This window comes from Triturus cristatus, chromosome 2_1 (genome assembly GCF_964204655.1).
Source record: "Triturus cristatus chromosome 2_1, aTriCri1.1, whole genome shotgun sequence".
Classification (NCBI taxonomy): Eukaryota; Metazoa; Chordata; class Amphibia; order Caudata; family Salamandridae; genus Triturus; species Triturus cristatus.
In genome coordinates, this window is record NC_140581.1 from 1,119,123,990 (window position 1) to 1,119,146,129 (window position 22,140).

The 22,140-nt window shown below is 45.7% G+C and overlaps 1 protein-coding gene across 5 annotated transcripts in view; it reads right to left on the bottom strand.

Moving 5' to 3' along the window:
* CENPC (centromere protein C) overlaps positions 1-22,140 on the bottom strand; it is a 1,046,742-nt gene that overhangs the window by 718,249 nt on the left and 306,353 nt on the right. For all 5 annotated transcript variants that reach the window (XM_085636509.1, XM_085636507.1, XM_085636508.1 and 2 more), the window contains one exon: positions 15,167-15,355. In XM_085636509.1, coding sequence (XP_085492635.1) covers positions 15,167-15,355 — 189 coding nt within the window. The remainder of the gene's footprint in view (positions 1-15,166; positions 15,356-22,140) is intronic.

The following is a 22,140-nucleotide window of genomic DNA, read 5'->3' on the forward strand; positions in this document are numbered from 1 at the left end:
GCACCAGACGCCCACGGCCCGAGTTTGAGTGGCCCAACACCACGAGGAGGTCTACCAATCTGGACCTGGGATCTGGTGATCACTGACCTACATCAATTCTCCTGACGACGCCTGCAGTCTCCATCTGGAGGATTCCCCCCCGCGGCGGGAGCCGGTACAGAAAACCAGATGCCAAAAGACACCCCTGAACTTGATGCCCCACGGCCTTGCGTGGCCCAACCGACGGTGTCCCGGCATCCCTCGAATTCCCAACTTACCTCTCCAACCGGTGCTCGCCTCCAGAAGACCTTTGTGTCCGATCCTGCAGTATTTGTTTAGACCGGAGCTTCGCCACTGCAAACTAACCGGGCTCCTGACGTCGATCCAGCACCCTGTCGCCCCTGTGCTGCCGTGGGTGCACTTTTTGTGCCAACTTGGATCCCCCTTTGCCTTGAGCTAAACCCTAGGAGCTTTGTTCCCACATCCAAGTGGGGTGCTCGTGAGCAGCCACCAACCAGAGGCCCCCTACCCCCTATTGGATAACATTGGGCCTCAGCACTCTGCACCAGGCCGCTGAAGGTGTTTTTGAGTGCATCCTTGACCCTGGGGAAACGCTGGTTCAAACCCCAGAAACCCAACTCCCAAAACTATTACTCACCTCTAAAACGATAACCTGATTTTCTCCCGCAGGATTGCATTGACTGTTTTCATGTGGAAAAGGTTTGTGTGGAGTTGAAAATTGTATGAAAACCTAAGAAATTGTGTTTTACCAAAAACAGTTTTACTTGCCCTTTACCTAGTAAACATCCCAGTGTGATATCTAGGCATATCACATCGAGTAGAAAAGTGTAGGCTAAGCCAACTCGCTGTAGATGCAAAATATAAGGAATATGCTACTTACCAGTATGCATCTGTTCTTGGCATGCAGAGCTGCAGATCTACACACTTTTGCATAGATCGCCATCTGTGTTGGGCCCGGATGTTTGCAGTTTGTTTTTCCTCTTGGAAAGTCTTTGGAAGTCACGAGGTCGGTGACTCCTCCTTTGGATCGTATTGCGCATGGGCTTCAGCTCCATCCTCAGATTGTTTTTCGCCAGCAGGGAAAGATGGAGCGTAGTAACAACAGTGAATAAACCCATGTGTGTTGTATCTAAATAAGATAGACTTGAACAGATACAGGTAGCCGGGGAGGCGGGTGGGCGTGTGTAGATCTGCAGCTCTACATGCCAAGAACAGATGCATACTGGTAAGTAGCATATTCCGTTCGAGGCATATGAGCTGCAGATTACACACTTTTGCATAGACTATATAGCAGTTCCCAACCTTAGCGGCGACCACCGGTATCTGTTGCAGTGGTTTGAAATAGTGTTTTTAGTACAGCCTGGCCCACACTAGCTTGTTGCTTGGTTTGCACATCTACACAATAATGTTTAGTGAAAGTGTGCGGTGTTGACCATGTAGCTGCTTTACAGATATCATCTAGTGGGATGTTCCCTAGAAAAGCCATGGAAGCCCCTATCTTCCGTGTAGAATGGGCTTTAGGGGGAACGGAAAGCATTCGTTTTGCTTTGTGGTAGCAAATCTGGATACATTTTACAATCCACCTAGCTATCCCTGATTTTGAGATGGGGTTGCCCTTGTGTGGTGGAGAGAAAGAGACAAACAGTTGTTTGGACTTTCTGAAAGGTTGTGTTCTTTGGATATAGTAAAGTAAGGCTCGTTTGACATCTAGCGTGTGCAGAGCCCTTTCTGCAACGGTCTGAGGTTGCGAGAAAAATACTGGTAATTCTACAGATTGGTTTAGGTGAAAAGGGGAAATGACTTTAGGTAGGAATTTTGGGTTGGTACGGAGAACCACCTTGTTCTGGTGCATTTGAAGAAAAGGTTCTTGTATGGTAAGTGCTTGTATCTCACTGACCCTTCTAAGGGAAGTGATGGCTACAAGGAAAGCTGTTTTCCATGTGAGGAATTGCAGTTTGCATTTATGCAAAGGTTCGAAGGGAGGTCCCATCAGCCTTGTGAGCACGATATTTAAGTTCCACACAGGTGAGGGTGGTACTCTGGGGGGGAATTATTCTTTTGAGGACTTCCATGAAGGCTTTAATGGCAGGTACTCTGAAAAGCGATAGGTGCTGCCTGTTTTGTAAGTAAGCTGCAATTGCTGCGAGGTGTAGCCGAATGGAAGTATAGGCTAGATTACACCTTTGTAGGTGGAGTATGTAGCATATGATGTGTTGTATAGACACATCTAGAGGATTGATTGTGTTGTTATGGCAATAAACAACAAATCTTTTCCACTTGGCAGCGTAGCAGGCTCTAGTGGTAGGGCGTCTAGCTTCTTTAATGACGTTCATACAGTCAGGGGGAAGGTTTAGGTACCCGAATTCTAGGATTTCAGGAGTCAGATCGCAAGGTTGAGCTGCGCTGGGTCCGGGTGCCTGATCTCTCCATGGTTCTGGGTTAGGAGGCATGGTGAGTGGTGTAGCTTTTGGTGTGGTACTACCGAGAGTTCCAGCAGCGTGGTGTACCATGGTTCTCTGGCCCACGTTGGAGCTACTAGGATCAGTGTGAGGGAGTGTTGTTGTAGCTTTCGCACCACTAATGGAATGAGTGGGAGAGGCGGAAAAGCGTATGCAAATTTGCCTGACCAGTTCATCCACATCGTATTTCCTTGGGACAATGGGTGTGGGTATCTGGCGGCAAAGCTTGGGCATTTTGTGTTTTCGTGGGTGGCGAAGAGGTCTATCTGTGGATGCCCCCACATTTGAAAGAACGGATGAAGAACCTGTGGGTGAAGTTCCCACTCGTGGATCTGTTGTGTCTGTCTGCTGAGCAGATCTGCCACAGTGTTTTGGACTCCTGGGACATGTTGAGCTAGGAGAAAGATTTTGTGGGGAATTGCCCATCTCCATATGCTCTGTGCTAATTGAGAGAGCTGTGGAGAGTGTGTGCCGCCTTGTTTTTGAATATAATACATGGCGATCATGTTGCCTGTGCGAATGAGGACTGCCTTGCCTGCAATCCGTGGTTGAAAGGATTTCAGGGCTAGAAAGATAGCTAGTAACTTCAGATGGTTGATATGGAGTAACTTTTGTTGCGGCGTCCATGTGCCCTGCACTGTGAGGTGTAATAGATGAGCTCCCCAGCCGGAGAGCGATGCGTCCGTAGTTAGTATTATTTGGGGAACCGGGTCCAGGAACGGTCGACCTTTGGAAAGGTTTGTGGTGTTTCACCACTGAAGAGAGCGATGGGTGCGACCGTCTACCAACACCGGATCTGTCAGTTGCCCCTGGGCCTGGTTCCATTGGCGCACTAAGCACTCTTGGAGTGGACGCATCTGGAGTCTTGCGTGAGGCACTATGAAAATGCTAGAGGCCATCATCCCTATCAGTTGCATAAACACTCGTGCTGGAAGGGAGTGTTGAAGTACGAATTTTTGTCGTAAAGCCTGAATGCTTGCAATCCTGGCCGGATTGGGGTAGGCTATTGCTTTTGAGGTGTCTATGGTGGCAGCGAGGTATTGTTTTATGTGGGGTGGTGTTAGCTGGGACTTTTGGTGGTTCACCGTGAAGCCTAGTTGGTGAAGTAGATGGATTGCGGTGGCGGTGTGGTGTACACATTGGTTGTATGAAGTTGCTTTTATCAGCCAATCGTCCAAGTATGGGAAGACGTGAATGTGCTGTCTTCTGAGGTGTGCCGCCACCACTGCTAGGCACTTGGTGAATACCCGTGGTGCTGTTGTGACTCCGAACGGGAGCACTTTGAATTGGTAGTGTTGTCCGTCCACTACAAATCTGAGGTACTTTCTGTGAGCATGATGTACTGGAATGTGGAAGTATGCGTCTTTTAAGTCCAGTGTGGTGAGAAAGTCGTGTATGTATGTGTTTAGGGGCCGGAGATCTAGAATAGGTCGTAGAGTCTCGTCCCTTTTTGGTATTAGGAAATATAGGGAGTAAACCCACAAATTTTGTTGATTGACAGAAACGTGTTCTATTGCCTGTTTTTGTAGGAGGGAGATTACCTCCTGCTTTAGCAATGTGGAATGTTCTTGTGACATTGGGCGTTGCCTGGGTGGAATGTTTGGGGGGGGTAGATGTTAATTCCAGGCAGTATCCTGACTGAATTATTTGGGTCACCCATTTGTCTGAGGTGATGGTCTCCCAGACATGAAGGAAATTTGTGAGTCTGCCCCCGACTGGAGTGGAATGGTCTGGGGGGAGTGGGGGGGAAGTCATTGGGTAGTAGGTGTGGCAGAACGGGCGGTGTTTGTTTTGCCTCTGCCCTTGTTGTTGTTACCCCTGTAGCCGCCTCTTTGGTAACCTTTTGTAAAGGTGGTCTGAGTAGGGGACTTGTACGATGTGGACGCTGTGTCTGAGGAGTAGCCTCTGGATGCACTCCGAAAGGATGAGCGGCGAAAGGAGCGTCTGGGCGGGTGAGACTGTAAGGCCCCCATGGATTTTGCTGTATCCGTGTCCTTTTTCATCTTTTCTAAGGCCTCATCCACCTTTGGCCCGAATAGATGTTCCTGGTCAAGGGGATGGTTAAGGATAGAGGCTTGTACTTCTGGTTTAAACCCAGATACTCTTAACCAAGCATGACGACGGAGAAGGACGCTGGTGTTAATGGCCCTGGAGGCTCTGTCTGCTGCGTCTAGGGCACAACGTATAGAGGTGTTTGTGATTGTTTTACCCTCTTGAATCAACTCGTTGGCTTTACTTTTATATTTTTCAGGGAGATGTTGCATTATGCTCTCTAATTCGTCATAATGAGCCCTGTCATATCTGGCCAGCAGTGCCTGAGTGTTTGCTATACACCATATGTTGGCGGCATGGGATGCTGTGCGTTTGCCTGAAGCATCTAGCAATTTTGATTCCTTGTCAGGTGGTGGTGCATCACCTGACGCTTGTGAGTTTGCCATTTTACGTGCCGTAGAGACCACTAAGGAATCTAGTGGCGCTGGTCCTCTGATGTAAGAGGGATCTGAGGGAGCAGGTTTGTACTTCTTTTCGATACGAGGGTTAAGGACCCTGGCTCTCACTGGGTCTTTAAAAACTTCTGCCGCATGCTTTACCACCCCTTTGAGCATGGGCAGTATGGGGGTGGACCTCTGTGTAGTATCGAATGTGTCTAGGAGGAAATCTTCCTCCACAGGGTCATTATGCATGTCCACCCCATGATAATGTGCTGCTCTTTGCAGAAGATGGTTAAACCCTAGTGAATCTTCAGGTGGAGATGGTCTAGAGGGGTAGATATCATCTTGTGGGACGTTGGGGATATCTGGTATATGGTAATCGTCCCATGGATCTGGAGATCCTGTAGGGGTGGGGTCTTGTGGCACATCCCCTGTATCATAATATGGGTCCCCATGATCATCATCGTCTGGAGATGGAGTAGGAGAACGATGGGGTGGAGAGGGTGGAGGGGGTGGAGGTGGGGAAGGAGGAGGAGGAGGAGGGGAAGGTATTCTGAATGGAGAGGTAGCAGAGTCCTTCCTCTTTGGAGGTGGAGGCGGAGCAGGCTTCTCCAAATGTCTCTTTTTAGTAGAGAGTGTCAAATGTCCAGTTTTTGGATCCTTGGTAAGAGTTTTTTGCAAGGGATCCGGTGTAAATAACTCTGGTGAGGTAATTTGGTCCGCCGGCGTCGAAGGCCGATGATTTTTTAGGTTTTTCCGTGCCGGGTTGATGTTTAGAACCCGGCTTGGGACCCTCCGGTCTCTTGGTCAGCGCCGAGATGTGCTTCGGCTTGGAAGTGTCGGTGCCGGTGGCCTTGTGCGGTTTGGTCAGCACCGAAGGTAGCGTCGGTGCCAAAGAGCTGGGTTTCGACCCCGAGGGCTTTGGTGCGGAGCTCGGTGTCGAGGTGGAGGCCGTCTTCTTTTTTCGGTGCCGAAGTGTATTTCTTGGCACCGCTGGCAGGCTGGCTCGAGCCCGAGCCGCCGGAAGGTTTACTTGGCTTCTTCACCGGACCCGAAGGTGGGGTGTGTGAAGCAGTGTCTCTGGTCTTGCCTAGGCCCGGAGGTGAAGGCGTGACCGAAGCCTTTCTGGGTGTCGGCGCGGGTGTAGGAGGGGGTAGATTGGTACTCACGACCCTCTGCGCCAGGGTGATGTCCTCCACATCTGACTCCTCGGCCTCGGAAGCGCTGACGAGGTCCTCTTCGGTACGATGATGTTCCGGATCGTCAATGTCGTCTCCGAAGATGTCGACTGGAATGGGCGTCGAGGAGTGTGCCATGTTCCTTCTGGCTCTTCGGTCCCGAATAGTCTTTTTGGATCGGAAAGACTTACAGGGCGGACAGTCTCGAGCCTCGTGTTCCGGGGCACTTTTTGAATGGAGTTCTTTCCATAAGCCGGGACCGGAGCCTGGGTCGGCCCGAAGGCCGCCGTCGACGACTGGAACCGAAGGTTTGTGTCGATGAGAAAGCGCGTTGATTGAAGAGATCGTGATCGAAACAATACAGCGATTGGGGTGAGGATTGCGCGTCGATCGTCGAACTGGAAGCTGTTCGGAACCGGAGCGCGAAAATCACATGCGAGCCCGATGGCGGAAAAAAACAATCTGAGGATGGAGCCGAAGCCCAAGCGCAATACGATCCAAAGGAGGAGTCACCGACCTCGTGACTTCCAAAGACTTTCCAAGAGGAAAAACAAACTGCAAACATCCGGGCCCAACACCAGATGGCGATCTATGCAAAAGTGTGTAATCTGCAGCTCATATGCCTCGAACATAATATTTTGTATAAATGCATCTAGGGGGATCAATTGTGTTATTACAATATATTGAAAACCTTTTCCACTTTGCTGCATAACATGCTCTAGTGGTAGGTTTTCTTGCTTCTTCAAGAATTGTTATACAATCTGGTAGTAGGTTTAGGTATCCTAACTTATGACTTCAGGTGCCAGATCGTTAGGTTGAGCTCCTTGGGGTTCGGATGTCTGACTTCTTCATGGTTCTGTGTTAGAAGGTTGGAAGTGAGGTGCAGCTTTTGGTGTGGAACCACTTACAGTTCTAGTAGTCTGGTTAACCATGGTTGAGGAGCCTATGTTGGAGCCACTAGAATCAGTGTGAGTGGTGTCTGCCTGAGTTTCTGAACCAGAAATGGCAGTTTAGTGTTGCTCCCAGATATAGTTGCAGTTGTGAGGGTTGAATATGGAATCTTTGTGCATTGACTGTAAATACAAACTGATGGAGAAGGCCTATGTTAGTTTGTGTGTGTTGCAAGCACTTTTGTTGTGTGTTGGTTTTGATGAGCCAATCATCTAGATAAGGAAAGACATGAATTTGATGTCTTCGTAGATTAGCTGCAACTACTACTAGACATTTTGTGAACACTCTGGGTGTAGTAGTCGCTCCGAATGGGAGTTCTAGGACTTGATAGTGGTTTCCTGATATCACAAATCTGAGATATTTGCAATGTGCTGAGTGAACCGGAATGTGGAAGTCTGCTTCCTTTAAGTCAAGTGCTGACATGAAGTCGCCTTGTTGTAGAAGTGGAAGCACTTGTTGAATTTGTGACAATATGGAAGTGTTCTGATAGCATGTATTGGTCATAGAGAACCGTCATTTTTGGGGTTTAGGAAATAAAGTGAGCAAACTCCTGACTTTTGGTGTTGAATTGGACTTATTCTATAGCTTCTTTTGTTAGAAGAGCTTGCACACCTTGATTGAGGAGCTGTAGGTGTTGTAACAAGAGTTTGTGAGTGTGAGGTGGAATAGTGGGAGGATTGCTGGTGACCTCCAGGCAATAACCATGTTGGATAATGTCTAATACCAATTTGTCTGATATTATTGATTGCTAAATGGAAAGAAATTGTTGTAGTCTTCCCACGACAGGTGTAAGATGGTCAGGAGGAATCACAAGGAAGTCACTGTTTACTGTAAGATGGAGAGGTACGTGTTGGAGTGCCTTTACCTCAGCCTTCGAAATTGTTCCTTCTGTAAACGCCTTTATAGAAGCCCCTAAATGGAGAAGGGTGTGTATTTGATTTGTATGAGGATACATTATTATCTGAGGAATTACTTTTGGATCCTCCTCGATAAATTGAGCGGCGAAAGGTACCTCTATTGGATGGTGACTGAAGTGCTCCCATTGATTTTGCCACCTGTGTCTTTTTTTCATTTTCTCAAGTGATTCATTCACTGAGGTCCAAAAAGGAGATGTTTTTTCAAAGGGAGCATTGAAAATAAATAGATTGTTGAACCTCTGGTTTAAACCCAGAGATTCTTACCAAGCATGTCTTCTAAGTAGAATGCCTGTGTTAATTCCCCTTGCTGCAGTATCAGCAGTGTCCAGTGCACATCTAACAGGAGAATTAGATATTAATTTTCCCTCCTGCACTAACTCTTGTCCTCTTTTCTTATGTTCCTCTGGGAGGGATTGGAGTAGTTCCTCCATTTCGTCCCAGTGGGCCCTATCATATCTTGATAATAGGCCTTGTGTGTTGGCTATGCGCCAATGGTTTGCGGAATGCGCAGCCACTTTTTTGCCTGATGCATCTATTAGACTCCTTGTCTGGAGGAGGTGCATCTGCTAAAGTTTGTGAATTTGCTCTTTCCCGCACATTGAACACCACTAAGAAATCTTAAGGTAACTGCCCTTGAATAAAAATAAGGTCAGATCGTGGAGGCTTGTATTTTTTGTTAACCCTAGGTGTCAATATAACTCTAAATATATCTCTAATAATGGAATCGTTATTGGCGCATCATGCCATTTAACACAGGTAAACTTTGAGATGATCTATGAGTAGACCCTAGAGTTTCAAATAAATATCCTCTTCTAAAGATTCCTTGTATAATGTAACTCCATGGAATGATGCTGCTCTAGAAATTAACTCCTTGTATGATGTGTTGTCATCAGGAGGTGAGGGTTTTACAAGGTATAAATCAGTATCATTATCCATTGGTGGATCAATATTATAATCATTCCATGGATTTATTGGTGGTGGACTATTGTCATCAATTACAAAAAGGGAGAGGAACCAAGAGAGCATCAAGGTCCAGCATACATGCTGAATACTAATACTAGTAGTCTCATAGGTATGCAGTTCCTGTAGAGAAGAAAAGTAACGTGTCGAGAAGTCCTAACAAGTCAAGTAGTGTGAGGAGTCAAGGGTGTGGTTCCATTTTGGAGTTAGAGCCATCACATACCCTTACAGGGTGTCATGCTTCATCACAGGACCTTTGCTCCCTGTCGAGACAGCAGTGCTGTTAGTGATACGTGATGGAGTGCTGTCACGCATCACTAAGATGGTGCTTCATCAAACTGCGACACCTGTATCTAGGCAACCGCGAGCACCAATGACAAACCGAAATGCGACCTGCGCTCAGTCGTGAACAAAAGGGGTAGACCTGCAGAGGCCCTCGTTATAAGGGTGTCAGAGACTGGGTAGGTCGCTGCAGGAGTTTCGCCTGAACAGTGCAAGTTAAAACTGCTTAACACCCTTACCCGTGATAGATTAGGATGCCCATCTTCACGGCTACCTAATGCAGAGTTTCCCATTTTAATTGAGTCTTTCTCTACCAGAGCGCCCTGAAGTTCAGCGCACTGCTCCGGACATCATCGAGGAAAAGCACACACAACCTGGACTGGGTAAGGCGTGTGATCAATGGACTCACTTGCCAAATAGAGAATTTTAACAATTTTAAACGTACACACTTTTTAGGTCTCGCGCGTGCACCACTTGTTTAATTTCACTTTCGCGCCGCGTGGCCGTCCACGGCCATTGCTTGTTTACAGTACAATTGACCTATGGCTAATTCTATCACCCAACGATCCACTGTAGCTCTGCCCTCCGTTTCAGGAGTCTTCCTGTTCGTTGAGATGAAGAGCCCGTGCTCCCCACCCTGTATGTCCTACAGAGTCCTACTTGTGGATGCTCTGCCCAGCAACCTTTGAGTGACCACCTGCACCGCTCTCATTGGTGCAAGATCACACGCACTCTTCTCCCTCTTGGTCTCGCGAGGAACAGGACAGGGTGCGGGCTGTGTGTGCTGCCAGAGGGCTGCAGCAGGGGATCCGACTGTTAGTAAGTGCTGAGGAGGGCGACCCTGCAGTGCTGCAATGGAGATGGGGGCTCTGAGCCCCTAACTCTGTGTGGTGATCACGCTGTCTGTGCTGACCCTGCGAGACACGGGGGCAGTCCAAGGTGAGTGTGAGCGCTGTGAAGAAGTGTTACCCCGGAGTCAGTCATGTACCCAGATATAGGTGTTTAGATCAACCTGCTGGCCTCCTGGAGAAACGCTGATTTTCTTAGCACCCAACGTATCTTGTATAAAGCGCTCTTGGTTAATAAACACTCTGTAAGGCAGTGATGTTACTTCAATAAAGACCTCCCTGTGTCTCAACCTTCGTCTCCCTCTTTGGCGCCTCCACCTCTCTCACCGCAACCGTGCCCCCCCCCCCCCCCCCTGCACCTTCTGTATCGTAAGATTACTAAAGGCAGTCCAAATTTCCAATAATCTGCACAAATACATTTCTTCAGAGAAAACATACTGCAAAGTCACTGAAAAAAATATCTTTTTTGTTTCTTATAGAAAAACACATCAAACTACACCCACTGGGGGAGGGTGGCGAAACGGTCAGGGCTGCCCAATTTGGAACTGAGAAACAGGGTGCGACTCTCGGCGCCGCTAAACATCCTGTGATTCTGGGCAAATCACTTAATCTCCCCGTGCCTAAAAACACAAGGATGTGACCTTATGTAAAGTAACTGGTGCTCAGGTAAAGAGCTCCATTACCTTTGAGTCGAGTTTGCGCTATATATTAAATTGCAGAAAAACCTGTGTTTATTTTTAACATTCCTAAGTATAAAGAAACCAAGTTGATTCACATATACAAAGTCTATGGCCACCAGTTCCTTTCACACATCTCACTTCAGCTCCTCATTGTAAATCTTAACTTTAAAGGTTGAAGTGCAAAAAAGTATGGGAGCTACGATGAGTGCAGTGGGGTGAGATCTGCGAATGTGGGGGCGGAGCCACAAGACAGAACATTAGAACGGTTAGTGTAAAAAACTCGGAACCTGAAGGCACTGGCTTATCCCCTTCCCCAAATATATGGCACTGTGTAACCAGGGCCACTGGAATTTTGCGGCAGGAAAGGGCCAAGTTATGTGGCAGGATTGAGTAAATTATGTGGCAAGAAAAGGTAAAGTTTGCGGCATAATGTGGCACATTTTTTAATAGTATTACATCATTATTTCTTCATTTTTAAACTTGATAACACTGTCTGGACATTGATTGCACATCATTAGAACCAGTTGAAAATTCAAATATAGCAATAAGCAATAGAAAGGTGACCAGTTCAACTTTTCAACAGGCCTTCGTCAGCGTGTCAACGTCGCTGCATTTTTAGTAAGTTTTCCACCATTTGAGCTAGGAATTTTATTTTTAAAACCTGCACATTAAGCAGCAGATGATGAATTATGTGGCAAGTGTGGCAATTCTATAATTATGCAAAAATCTCAGCGGCCGCAGGATCACATAATTCCAGTGACCCTGTATATAACAGATGTTTCTGCCGCAGTCAACCATTCTAATGAGATAATTTTAATGAGATTAGTGATAGTGGGTGGACCCAGGACCAGAGTTTCAAGGGAGGAGATCAAAGCTTCGTGCTAACTCTCTGTGTGATTCTGGCCGCTCAAATTGTCTTTAGTCATTCTAAGAGGATCGCAGTAAATGGACCTACAGTAAGTGACAGTGAAAACACTACAGGATATTACAGCAGATTTAACAACAGTGACCACCGGGTTCTGAGTGACAGCAGCAGGACTTTCAAGCTGCTGACATGGAATATCCCCTAAGTGAGGATGGTGCCAGATCTTACTCATTCGCTCACTCATCCACCCACACCCTCCTCTCATTGAGTTAAGCACCAGCTCTAGCTCTCAGGCACCAAGATTTAAAATATATTTATTTTCAGTTTGTTTCCAGTTTATAAAACTGTGTAGAGGGTGCCACATTTAAACACTGACATTCACAGTATCATTCTCACAATAAACAAAGGTGTACAACAAGGGTGAATGAAGTATTACCCGCATAATCGACTTTTCCTGGAGTTTTAACGAGGTTAGTCAAGCATATGTGTTAACAGTTCTCCTATCTTTTCACCTAATCTAAGCTGAAACTGCAACTCTTACTCCGCATCGTCACTAACCTATGTTCTCTAAAAACCCTTTCCTGTGTTCACTACATTCATGCCCTGTTTATCTCACTGGCAATTACCTACAAAAGTGTTGGAGGAACGTGTCCCTATGTCGTGTTCTCTCCGCAAGGGTATTTTTATAGGGGGTAAATATGTGATTCAAGGGGCATCGTGTCTTCGTCTACCAGCTTCAGGAGATATTCATCACATTCTGAAACGGGTCTTCCGCCGCCCTCTGCATTTTGATGCCTCGCTGGTGCCAGGTCCACTCTACCTGTCCACTCTGTCTGGCTCTTTATAAAATACCGGAACCCGAACCGGTTCCACAATGGCGGTTACAACCGTTTCTTTACTCTTGTGCTGCTGCCCAACCCTTTTTTTGCCAAACTTGTATGTTTTAAAATGCAATACTGGAACCCGCAATGGTATTGCATTTTACTTTACCACCGTGCTGGGAGCTCCAGAAAAATGAAGTGGAAGGCAGATGAGATCCGGGGCAGGCAGCCTACAGGCTCAAGCTCCCTCCCACCCATGCATCCATAAGTATCGCCAAACTCGGTCCCAATACAACAATAAGCCTGCTTACTCCCCAGTTCCTTGCCGCATTCAGTGCCAGGACTTTCTCTGGACGAGAACTCTTAAAAAAAAAACAATATCTCCCGCCAGGAATTCTGTGTAACTGGTCTATTTTCTTATTTCTACTAGAAACAAACAAATTGATGCTGCTCTAAGTGGCAGGATCCATGTGTTTTCTTACTTTATATTTCGCATATCTATTTGTGTTTCTTTATGATTCTGTTTGTGTGGTGCGCCCAAATATATGTTTTGTTTTACTAAAATTTCATATTTAGCAGGCGATTGTTGCTGTCATGCACTATGGCATACAATACACCATTTGATTAATGCTTCACGAAGGGAAAAAAAATAGAAATTTTCAATGCCAATAGCTCACAACAATGTCATTGCAAGACCTATTGCATTGTAAATGCTTGTTCTAGTTGGTTGGCTCACTAACGATGTTGATATACTTTGCACGGTGATCAGCGTGCCATATGTGCATGCTTTCTGATTATAACAGATTGTCTTAAGAGTATCTATTGATCATTGTTCATATGCCCTTGCTGTCTATTCTCCCTTGTCCTGACAGGTCTTCCTCATTAGGTGCCAAATCAGATAAGCCTGACCAGGGTTTTACAGTAACAAAGTATATTTGTAGCTCAAGTTTGTTTCTTGTACCACGGTAATGACACTTCTGGGTTATGGCACTGTGTAGGAGCTTTGATTAATCAGCTTTCCATATTAGCCCTGATGAATTGCTGCAGATCATTTATTTAACAAAGATAAGGCAAGAAACATGTCGACTTTACACTAAATCAGCCACCAGAGATCATTCCCTCCGCCGGTGGCGCCCACATTTTTAACCAGACAGGTGGGCATACAGAATAAAAAGTATTTTGTCTTGTACCCCACCTGATCTTATTTAATCACTTACTAGTTTTCATTAACACCAACACACATCTACACCTGGGGCCCTACACAGGCACTTCATAAAATGGACTTGGATAAAACATCTCCTCTAAAGAGTGCCCTTGAGGGTGCCTGTCGAGAATTGCAGCGCTATCTCGACGAGGAGCAAAGGCCCTATGAGACTACTAGGACTATTCTCATCCCTGTCCCCTATATCAGCCTCTGTTTGTGGAGAACCCTATGGTGTAATGTCTAGAGGATTTCAGCATGGTAGTGGTGAAGTTGGTGGAGGGGATTGAGGGTTAGGGTGGAAAGGGCTTCGAGCCATGTCCTTTTTCTTCTGTAGAGGAATTTTGTAGCTTGCATCCTCTGAAAGAATGTAAATTTTGGAAGGTGTTACATCCTTTGCCAATATATGGCCAGAGTCTGGATTAATTTACATTCTCTTTTGCTTAGGATCCAGTTTATTCTTCATAATTTCCAACATAGGTTCCGGAGGTTTTTGAAGGGCATCTTTTGTTTTTGGCGCTGAGCTGGATCCGTCCTTTTTATCCTTTGAAGCCGAAGGTTTCGGTGCCAAAGGTGCATTTTCTCGGCTCGAGCCCAAGCAGGAAGGCTTAGTGTGCTGTTTCGGTGCCAAGCCCGAAGGCGGGGCATTGGATGCAGTCTCTTGGTGCCAACCATGGCCAGAACGCAGTAGTGACCCAGAAGCCTTTTGTTTGGTGGATGTAAGCTTGGTGGACAAGGCGGTCTTTGGTACTCACGGCAGGCACCCTGTCTGCTGGAACGTCTTCAGACTGGAGGATGAACTCCAGGTCCGAATCTGACTTGTGGACTGAGAAGGCCTCCTCTTCTTCCGCTGCGGACGCTTCGGTCTCTTCCTGTTCAGTATCTTCTCCGAAGATATCTGGGGTGTGTTAGATGCTTTCCCGCCACATGTCCCTTCGTCAAGCCAGAGGGTCCCGCAAAGTATTTTTCGATTGGAATGATTGACAAGCATGGCAATTTTCATCTTTGTGCTCCGGTGAGCGAGACAAATTGCAGTATTTATGCAGGTCGGTGTGCGGATATTTGGAGCGGCACCGAGGACATAATTGAAACGGAGTCCGTTTCATCGGTGGCTAGGCCAGAAGGCTGCCAATAGTTCTTTTCAATCGAAGATGGAGATTTTTTTCACATTTTCTAAACGAGGGGGATGGTAAAACGAGTACGACAAGGGTACAGTGGGTTGCGCACCAAGGGGATCCCGTAGAACATGTTCAAACTGGAGCATAGCAAACCTCGTCCAAACCCAATGGCAGAAAGAAAACAATCCAACAATGGAGTTTATGTCCATGCATACCATCACCAAAAGGAGGAGTCCCCTTACCTTGGACTGGAAAATACTTCTTCGAACAAAAACACCTTTTAAACATCCGAACCCTACACTAGGAGAATGCAAAGCATGTGCATCTACAGCACACATGCCTCGAACATAAGATTATATGTCAAATTAAATGTAGTAACAAAGCTCAAAACATAATCAATTGCTTAAATAATACTGAACCATACAAAAATGATTACATAAAGGTGTCAGGTTACCTGAGACTAGTATCTTTCTCTGAGGTAGTGTGTACAGATGACATAGGTTTTTTTGAAAACTCAGAAGGTACTGGAATCTTAATAAACCGGGGGGTCTGCCTTATTTGGTCTTCAGGCGGACTGAGTTTAGTTAATTCTGATGCTGGTGTTTTGTTTCCAAATGGTGTTTCTTTATCCTTGAAGCTTAACCTATGTAAACAAAAAGGGAACATTAATGACCCACCCAAAAGTTCCACTACTGATTTGAAATGGTACTGTAAATATAAAACAGCCTACTACATACATCCGACCTCTTTGAACTGTTACCACTGACAGATGTCAAAAACTAATTTTAGAAATTCAATGCACAAAGATCTATCATGAAAAAAGAGGACAGAATACCATATCCAAAAGATCTATGAATATTCTTCACTCTGAAAACGCTGAGGAGATCGGACAGTGAAGCATGCGTCATTCCAGCGGGGTTGCTTTGTTAGAGATGCATGGGCCTGGCTCCCTCTTGGTTGTGAGCAGCAGTGTGAGCCAGTATGAGGCTTGCACAGAAGGCAGTCAGACCACATTTCATCCAGATTAGTGGTTGTAGTTGTTGTGCTCAGCCAAGAGTGTTGCATTTCCTGTTTACGCCCTGTGGTCTTTGCCCTCTGATGTATTAACATTAATGTAAATATTAAGGGGCTATGCTATAATCATAAACCTGCCAACTTAACTGGGTTTTGAACATGGCTAGAGATGCAAATGACCAGACCATGCAGATATTTCTTTTACTGGATAAATCAAATCCAAAAAGACTAACTAGATGCTCCTATCCAAGAGTTCCAGCATACTTAGGATAATTTATCTTTGAGGATGATAGTATCTCGGCATGCATACAAATCGTAAACAGAAATCTTGAGATAAAACTTTTCCCAAGCAGTAACATTAGGTTCCAGTCTGACAAAATAACACTACCAAGTTGCTGAACTAAATGTTTTAAAAAAAACACCCTTCTAGCAGTACCAACTGACTTAGATCTAAAGCTAAACATTCAGCAATATAAAGAGTCTGAGGAATTACTTTATTAAGAAAGACCTTGATCAACGGAAAAGTTGAAAGAAAACCATACGGATGACAATTTAATGTACAGAGAAGAAAAAGTTACTCACCTGTAATCCTAGTTCCCTTACAGGGAAAACCTAATCAAAGTCAGCAGCATTAAATAGTCACGCCCACGGCCCGGGGATCCCAGGGCACTTTCAAACGATAAATGTATGCATATCTAACTTTGTACAATAGTTCACTGCATCTATGTGGTACCCCAAAGTCCGGCTAACTACAACAGAACCTCTGTGACCACGTCTAGATTTTGAAGGAGACTCCAAAAGTGTTTTTGTCCCTATTCCAAACTGACCTCACAAAAACCAGGGAAGAAATCCCAACTTTCTTACCCAAGATGGAAAGTTTTCACATATTTTATCTTCTCATCCAACAACATTGTCCTCTTACATCATAGGGGCTTTAAAAAATAAGGAAATTTATGGCTCTTTATCTGCATTGTAAAACCAATAAACTCACTACTAAGAAGGATAAGAGGAAGACATTGATCTTTCTAAATTGATCATGAAACGTGACTTGGGGGCTGTTGGATGTTAAAGTGACATTCTGTTAACATCTGGGGTTGCCATTTTCCTCACGACTATATTGGGAGGTCTATCTTGATGCTATTACAACAAAGGTTCTCTTTCAGGGGATCCGGATTAATAGTTATTTAAGCAATGAATATTCGCCCCCAAGTTTGGAGATCCTGAAACACTTTTAAGATTTACTTATATGTACGTACAACAGTACAATGCATATATGTTTGCAGACTATAAAAAGCTTAAAATGGTGAATTTTCATTAAAAGAAAATCCATAACAAGTAGTCACTGATATAGAAGCGACCATAGAAAATCTTTCAAACATTTTTAATTTTTATTTTTAAAGGAAAGGGAATGTGTGACATTGCTAGCCAATAGGCTCCAATGTAAAGCACAGGAGAAACAAAACTTGCCCTGTGACTTTAAGTGCCTCACACTACACCCTACATCCCATCATGCCTCACAGGTGATAGGTCAGGTCATTTTCACGGAAATCAGAGGATCCTGGAGAATCCCTGAAAACTGTAGTACTTCTTGTCTGGAGAGGTGGGAGTATTGCTTATGAATTTGATAAGATTCCATGTAAAACAACTAGGATTAGAGGCAAGTATATTTTCTTTATCTTTCAGGGACCCTTATCTATAGTTGTAAACACTGAATTGAATAGCAATCCCATTTGACCCAGTTGGTAGAATCTGGATGTGTAATATTGACATTTTCTCTTTCTTGTATCTGCAAACAAATCTATTTCTGGCTAACCAGTCTTGAAAAAGTTCTTTCAAGACTTTGCTGTTTAGAACCCAGTGGTGGTTTTCCTGAAATACTCTGCTGAGTGGGTCTGTTTGTACGCCTGGAAAGTGGAGTCGTTATTGTCAAAGTTCTCGCTATTAACCACTTCCATGGCTTGAGATTTGTGGGATAGGGGTCTCAAGTGAGATCCGTACTGCTTGTTCAGATAATATATTGTTGTTGTGTTGTCTGTCTGAACACTAAATGACACTATCGTTATGGAAGGTACAAAAGACTTCAAAGCCAGGTGAACAGTTCTTCATTTTAGAAGGTTGATATGGTAGGTCCATATTACGGAGTTGAAATATACCACATGAGATCCCCATTCTCATAGAGAAGCATCTGTGACTAGAGTTTGAACTGGAAGATCCTAAAGGAAAAATATTGCTTTTTTTTCCACCATAGAAGTGAATGGATTGCTGAATGTGAGAGAGTTTGTTACTTCTTTTCCAGTAGTCCAAGAACTGGTTCAATTGGTCCTGTAAGCACTGTTGTAAAAGCCTCATGTGAAGTAGGGCATGTTAAAGTAAAAAATGCAAAAGGCAATGGACCTCAGTAGGAATGATATCTCCTGTGCCGTTGGATGAGGAGTTTGCAATAGACTAACACTTCAGATGGATTGATGATAATCTCTCCTCTGAAGGATACACTTTCGCAGACTGGGTATCTAGTATTGTTCCAAGGTTTGGGATATGTTGCACTAGTTAAATTGTGGATTTCCTGAGGTTCACCTTAAGACTAAGATTGGTCAGGGTGTTGAGGCATATTTGAAAATGTTTCACTGTCTCCTTTGATGCTGTGCCTTTTATTAGTCAGTCGGCTAGTTAAGGATAGACAAAGATGTTTTGTTTCCTTAGATGCGCTGCGATGAGGGCGATACATTTTTCAAATGTTTAAAGAGGTGACTTTAGAACGGAAAGTAGGACTCCACATAAGTGGTACGCAGAAAAAGCTACACAATTGCAAACAAATACTCCGCGTAGAGTGAGACGCGTACCAGAAAGGGTATGAACTCTTGACATTAAGCTCCTCATCAGAGTAAAAAATAAAATAATACATGATTGTATTCATGAAGTAACAAGAAAGACAAAAACAGCTATGAAGCTGAAAATACAATCCGGAGAGTTAAATTCGGAGTCAAAATGTTTTGCAGTAAGAAAAGAAGTAGTGATTAATACTTTAACATCACAAAGTGCAAAAACAGCAGCAGGAATTAAAACCTCAACCTAACCTAAAGATTCACGACCGTGGCTATATAAAAGGGTAATTAAAAGACACAAAAAAATTGGTTCATCAATAGAAAAGACCAACAAAAACTGAAAAGGAATAGATATTGGAATGAAGGACCATCCCGAAAGGAAGGCCTCCATCAAAAAACGAATGCCACAATACAAGCGACCAGCCATGAGGTGTTGTAGCGCAGAATCTGCATGGCTGTCAAAGAAGAAGACACCATCGAAAGCCATATCTGTCAAACTCTCCCAAACAGCATCAAAAAAATGTGACTCATGCAACCAAGCATGTCTGCGAAGAGCAACAGACCGAGCCATGGCTCTACCAATAGAATCGGTGGTATCCATAACAGAATTGATGGTAAACTTCACCATATCACGGCCATCTTGCACAAGCAGAAAGAGTTCAGTCCTAACCCCTTCCGGAAGGGAAAAAAGCAGATGGGCAACAGGGTCACATAAAGTGTAAGAAGCCCTGCCAAAGACACACGGCGCGTTTAACGACGGCAAAGCCAAAATAGAAGAAGAAAAGAAATTTAGGCCATCCAATCCTACCACCAGGATTCTCTACCTGGTGGTAGCAAAGGGAGCAATATCTGGGTCCGGCGATGCAGTAGCAGCTTGCACCACCAGCCACTTAGTGGTAGGATGTCGAGAAAGATAGGCAGGATCATCTGGAGCAGGACAATGGCGACAGGAAATGGCACGATCAACAGAGACTCCGGTCACTGGCCTTGTCCAAGTTCCAAGTAAAATCATACAGAGAATCGCCAGCACAGTAAAGGTTCAACACCTGTCGCACCCCGATGAAGCAGATCCGCAAAGGGATCAGATAAAGTTAAAGAAGGAATCTGTAATTGTGAAACATCAGCAGTTCTCTTCACAACCTCTGCATAAGGTGCACTAGCCTCCGTCGCCATTCGTGGCAGAGAAAGCAGATCAGAAACAGGGGAGGGACGCAGATCACCGTTGTCACCCAGTGCAGCCAAGGAACAGAACCAACCAAGCAGTCGACGTCGCAGACTCCAGAACAACCTTGTAGCACTGGGGAAACAGGAAGGCACCAACTCTGGAGTGCAAAAGAGAAGATGATGGACCTCAGTTTCTAAGAGTGGCGTCACCGGCGCCAAATGATTTTGGGGCGGTGGTGTAACAACTTCAACCTCTACGACTTGTTCCAGCTCCGCCGCCGTCGCAGTTGGAACGGCTGTGCACCAATGCCGTTTTGACTCTCGGAACAGAGTCCGGCCTTCGACAGGCACAGAGGGCAAACCTGCCAGCGTGGTTCCAGTCTTCATCTGGGTCATAGTCGCCCCCGGCTCCAGGATAAGGAGGGAGGCACTGGGTTGACTCTTGTGCACAGTCCTCCGCCATGGAGTGTGAGGAGCCGGCACAGACCACGTCGCGACACGGTGAGACCGAAGGAAAAAGCGACTTTGATCACTTATGATGGGATTTTCGGGACTCAGGTGAGCGACGTTCACGAGAACGGCTCCTTGAACAGCCCCAGATAGGAACCTCAGACCGGGAAGAAGACAGACGCCGCCTGGACTCAGAAGACTGGGAGAACTGTGCCGTCATAAGCTTCATCCGCCTCTCCCGCAAGGTCTTTGGCTTCAGCTGTTTTCAGGCGTCACAATCCTCTGTCATGGTGCTCCCCAAGGCACCACATGCAGATGGAATGGGGAATTGTGGGCGACATCTGTCAAGCACAGGACTCTCAGATTTTACAGCCCTAAGGCATAGGCACACCGTTCCTTGTCATAGAAACTTGGCGAAGTAGGCCAAAAATGCATACGGTCCAAGGAACCCACTTCTCCAGATCTGCGTTACAGCACAGAAAAGAAGAAACTGACGTCCGCACACCAGAGGGGACTTGTATGACTTCACTGATGTTACAACCGAAGTCGACGTCAGCACGAAGTTGTACGACACCGCCCCCCCCCCCGGCGCAAAGAGGTACGCTGAAAAATTACAGATCTGGCGCCTAGGGAGGATTCGAAGTTAAGAAATCTGCAGCTATATGTCTCTATCAGATTATTATCTTACCCTTAAAAAACATTGAGTACATACAAAAACAGAAGGTTTTTAGAAAGATTTTTCAATGATTTAAAGCGAAAAAGGTGGAGCTCAGTGCCCCAGGTGCTGGAAAAATGAACAAACCAAACAGTTATCTGTGGGGCATGAGGAGATGCAGGGCGTACTGTGAGGTTCTTAAAAGTCACAGGGCCAGTTGTTTTCTCCTACGCTTTCTATTGCAGCCTAGATGTCAGTCAGAACTAGGCCGAAGAACATAGGAGCCAAAACTCTATTGTAGTATCCTCCAACATTTAGACGTTGATGTTGGGCCCACTTAAAGAACAAGTTACTTACCTTCGGTAACGATGTATCTGTAAGAAACATTAGTTAGTTAGATTCCTCAACTTAGAATATCCCCAGGCGTCAGGCTGGATCCGGAAAGATTTTTCGTCAGCAATACCCCTTGCGCGTCGCTAGGCGTCGTCTGCGGCTCCGCGTCCGTCGTCGGCGTTGTGCGCCGGAATGACGTCGGAGTACTTAGACGCCGCACTCGCGCGCTGACTTCAGTTCTTGTACATAGCTTTCCGCGCCAGGAACGCAGAGCCATGCAAGAGACCGACACTGGTGCCAAAAAAGTCTAGGGCCCTGAAAAGGATAACCTTAACCCTAGATGTTGGTTCGCAGAACGGGGAAGATGGGTGGGTCGGTGAGGAATCTAACTAACTAATGTTTCTTACAGATACATCGTTACCGAAGGTAAGTAACTTGTTCATCTGAAAGAAACACGTTAGTTAGATACCCCAGCAATACCAACCCCGGTGGTGGGTCTGCGAACCAAGATCACACCAGAAAGTCCAGGAGAACATAACGGCCAAAGAAGCCGTCTCTCCGGACTTGGCTGTCCAGGCAATAATGCTTGGCAAACGTGTGCAGCGAGGCCCACGTTGCTGCCTGATAAAATGTCCTGCAAGGGGACTCCCTGACCCATGGCAGTCGTCGCCACCGTGGCCCGAGTAGAATGGGCCCTCAGCCCAACAGGAGGTTAGTTTTTAGCTAAGGAGTAACAAGCTTTGATGCACAAAACGACCCAACGAGAGATGGTCCGCTTGTGCACCGCCTGCCCCTTCTTAGCGCCCACGTAGCCAACGAAGAGTTGGTCATCCACCCAGAACTGTTTTGTGCGGTCCAGATAGAAGGAGAGCGCACGTTTTGGGTCCAGACGGTGGAGCCTCTCTTCCTCTTTCGAGGGATGCGGAGGCGGAAAGAAGGTGGGCAGCGTAACAGACTGCCCGATGTGAAAGGCAATCACAACCTTAGGAA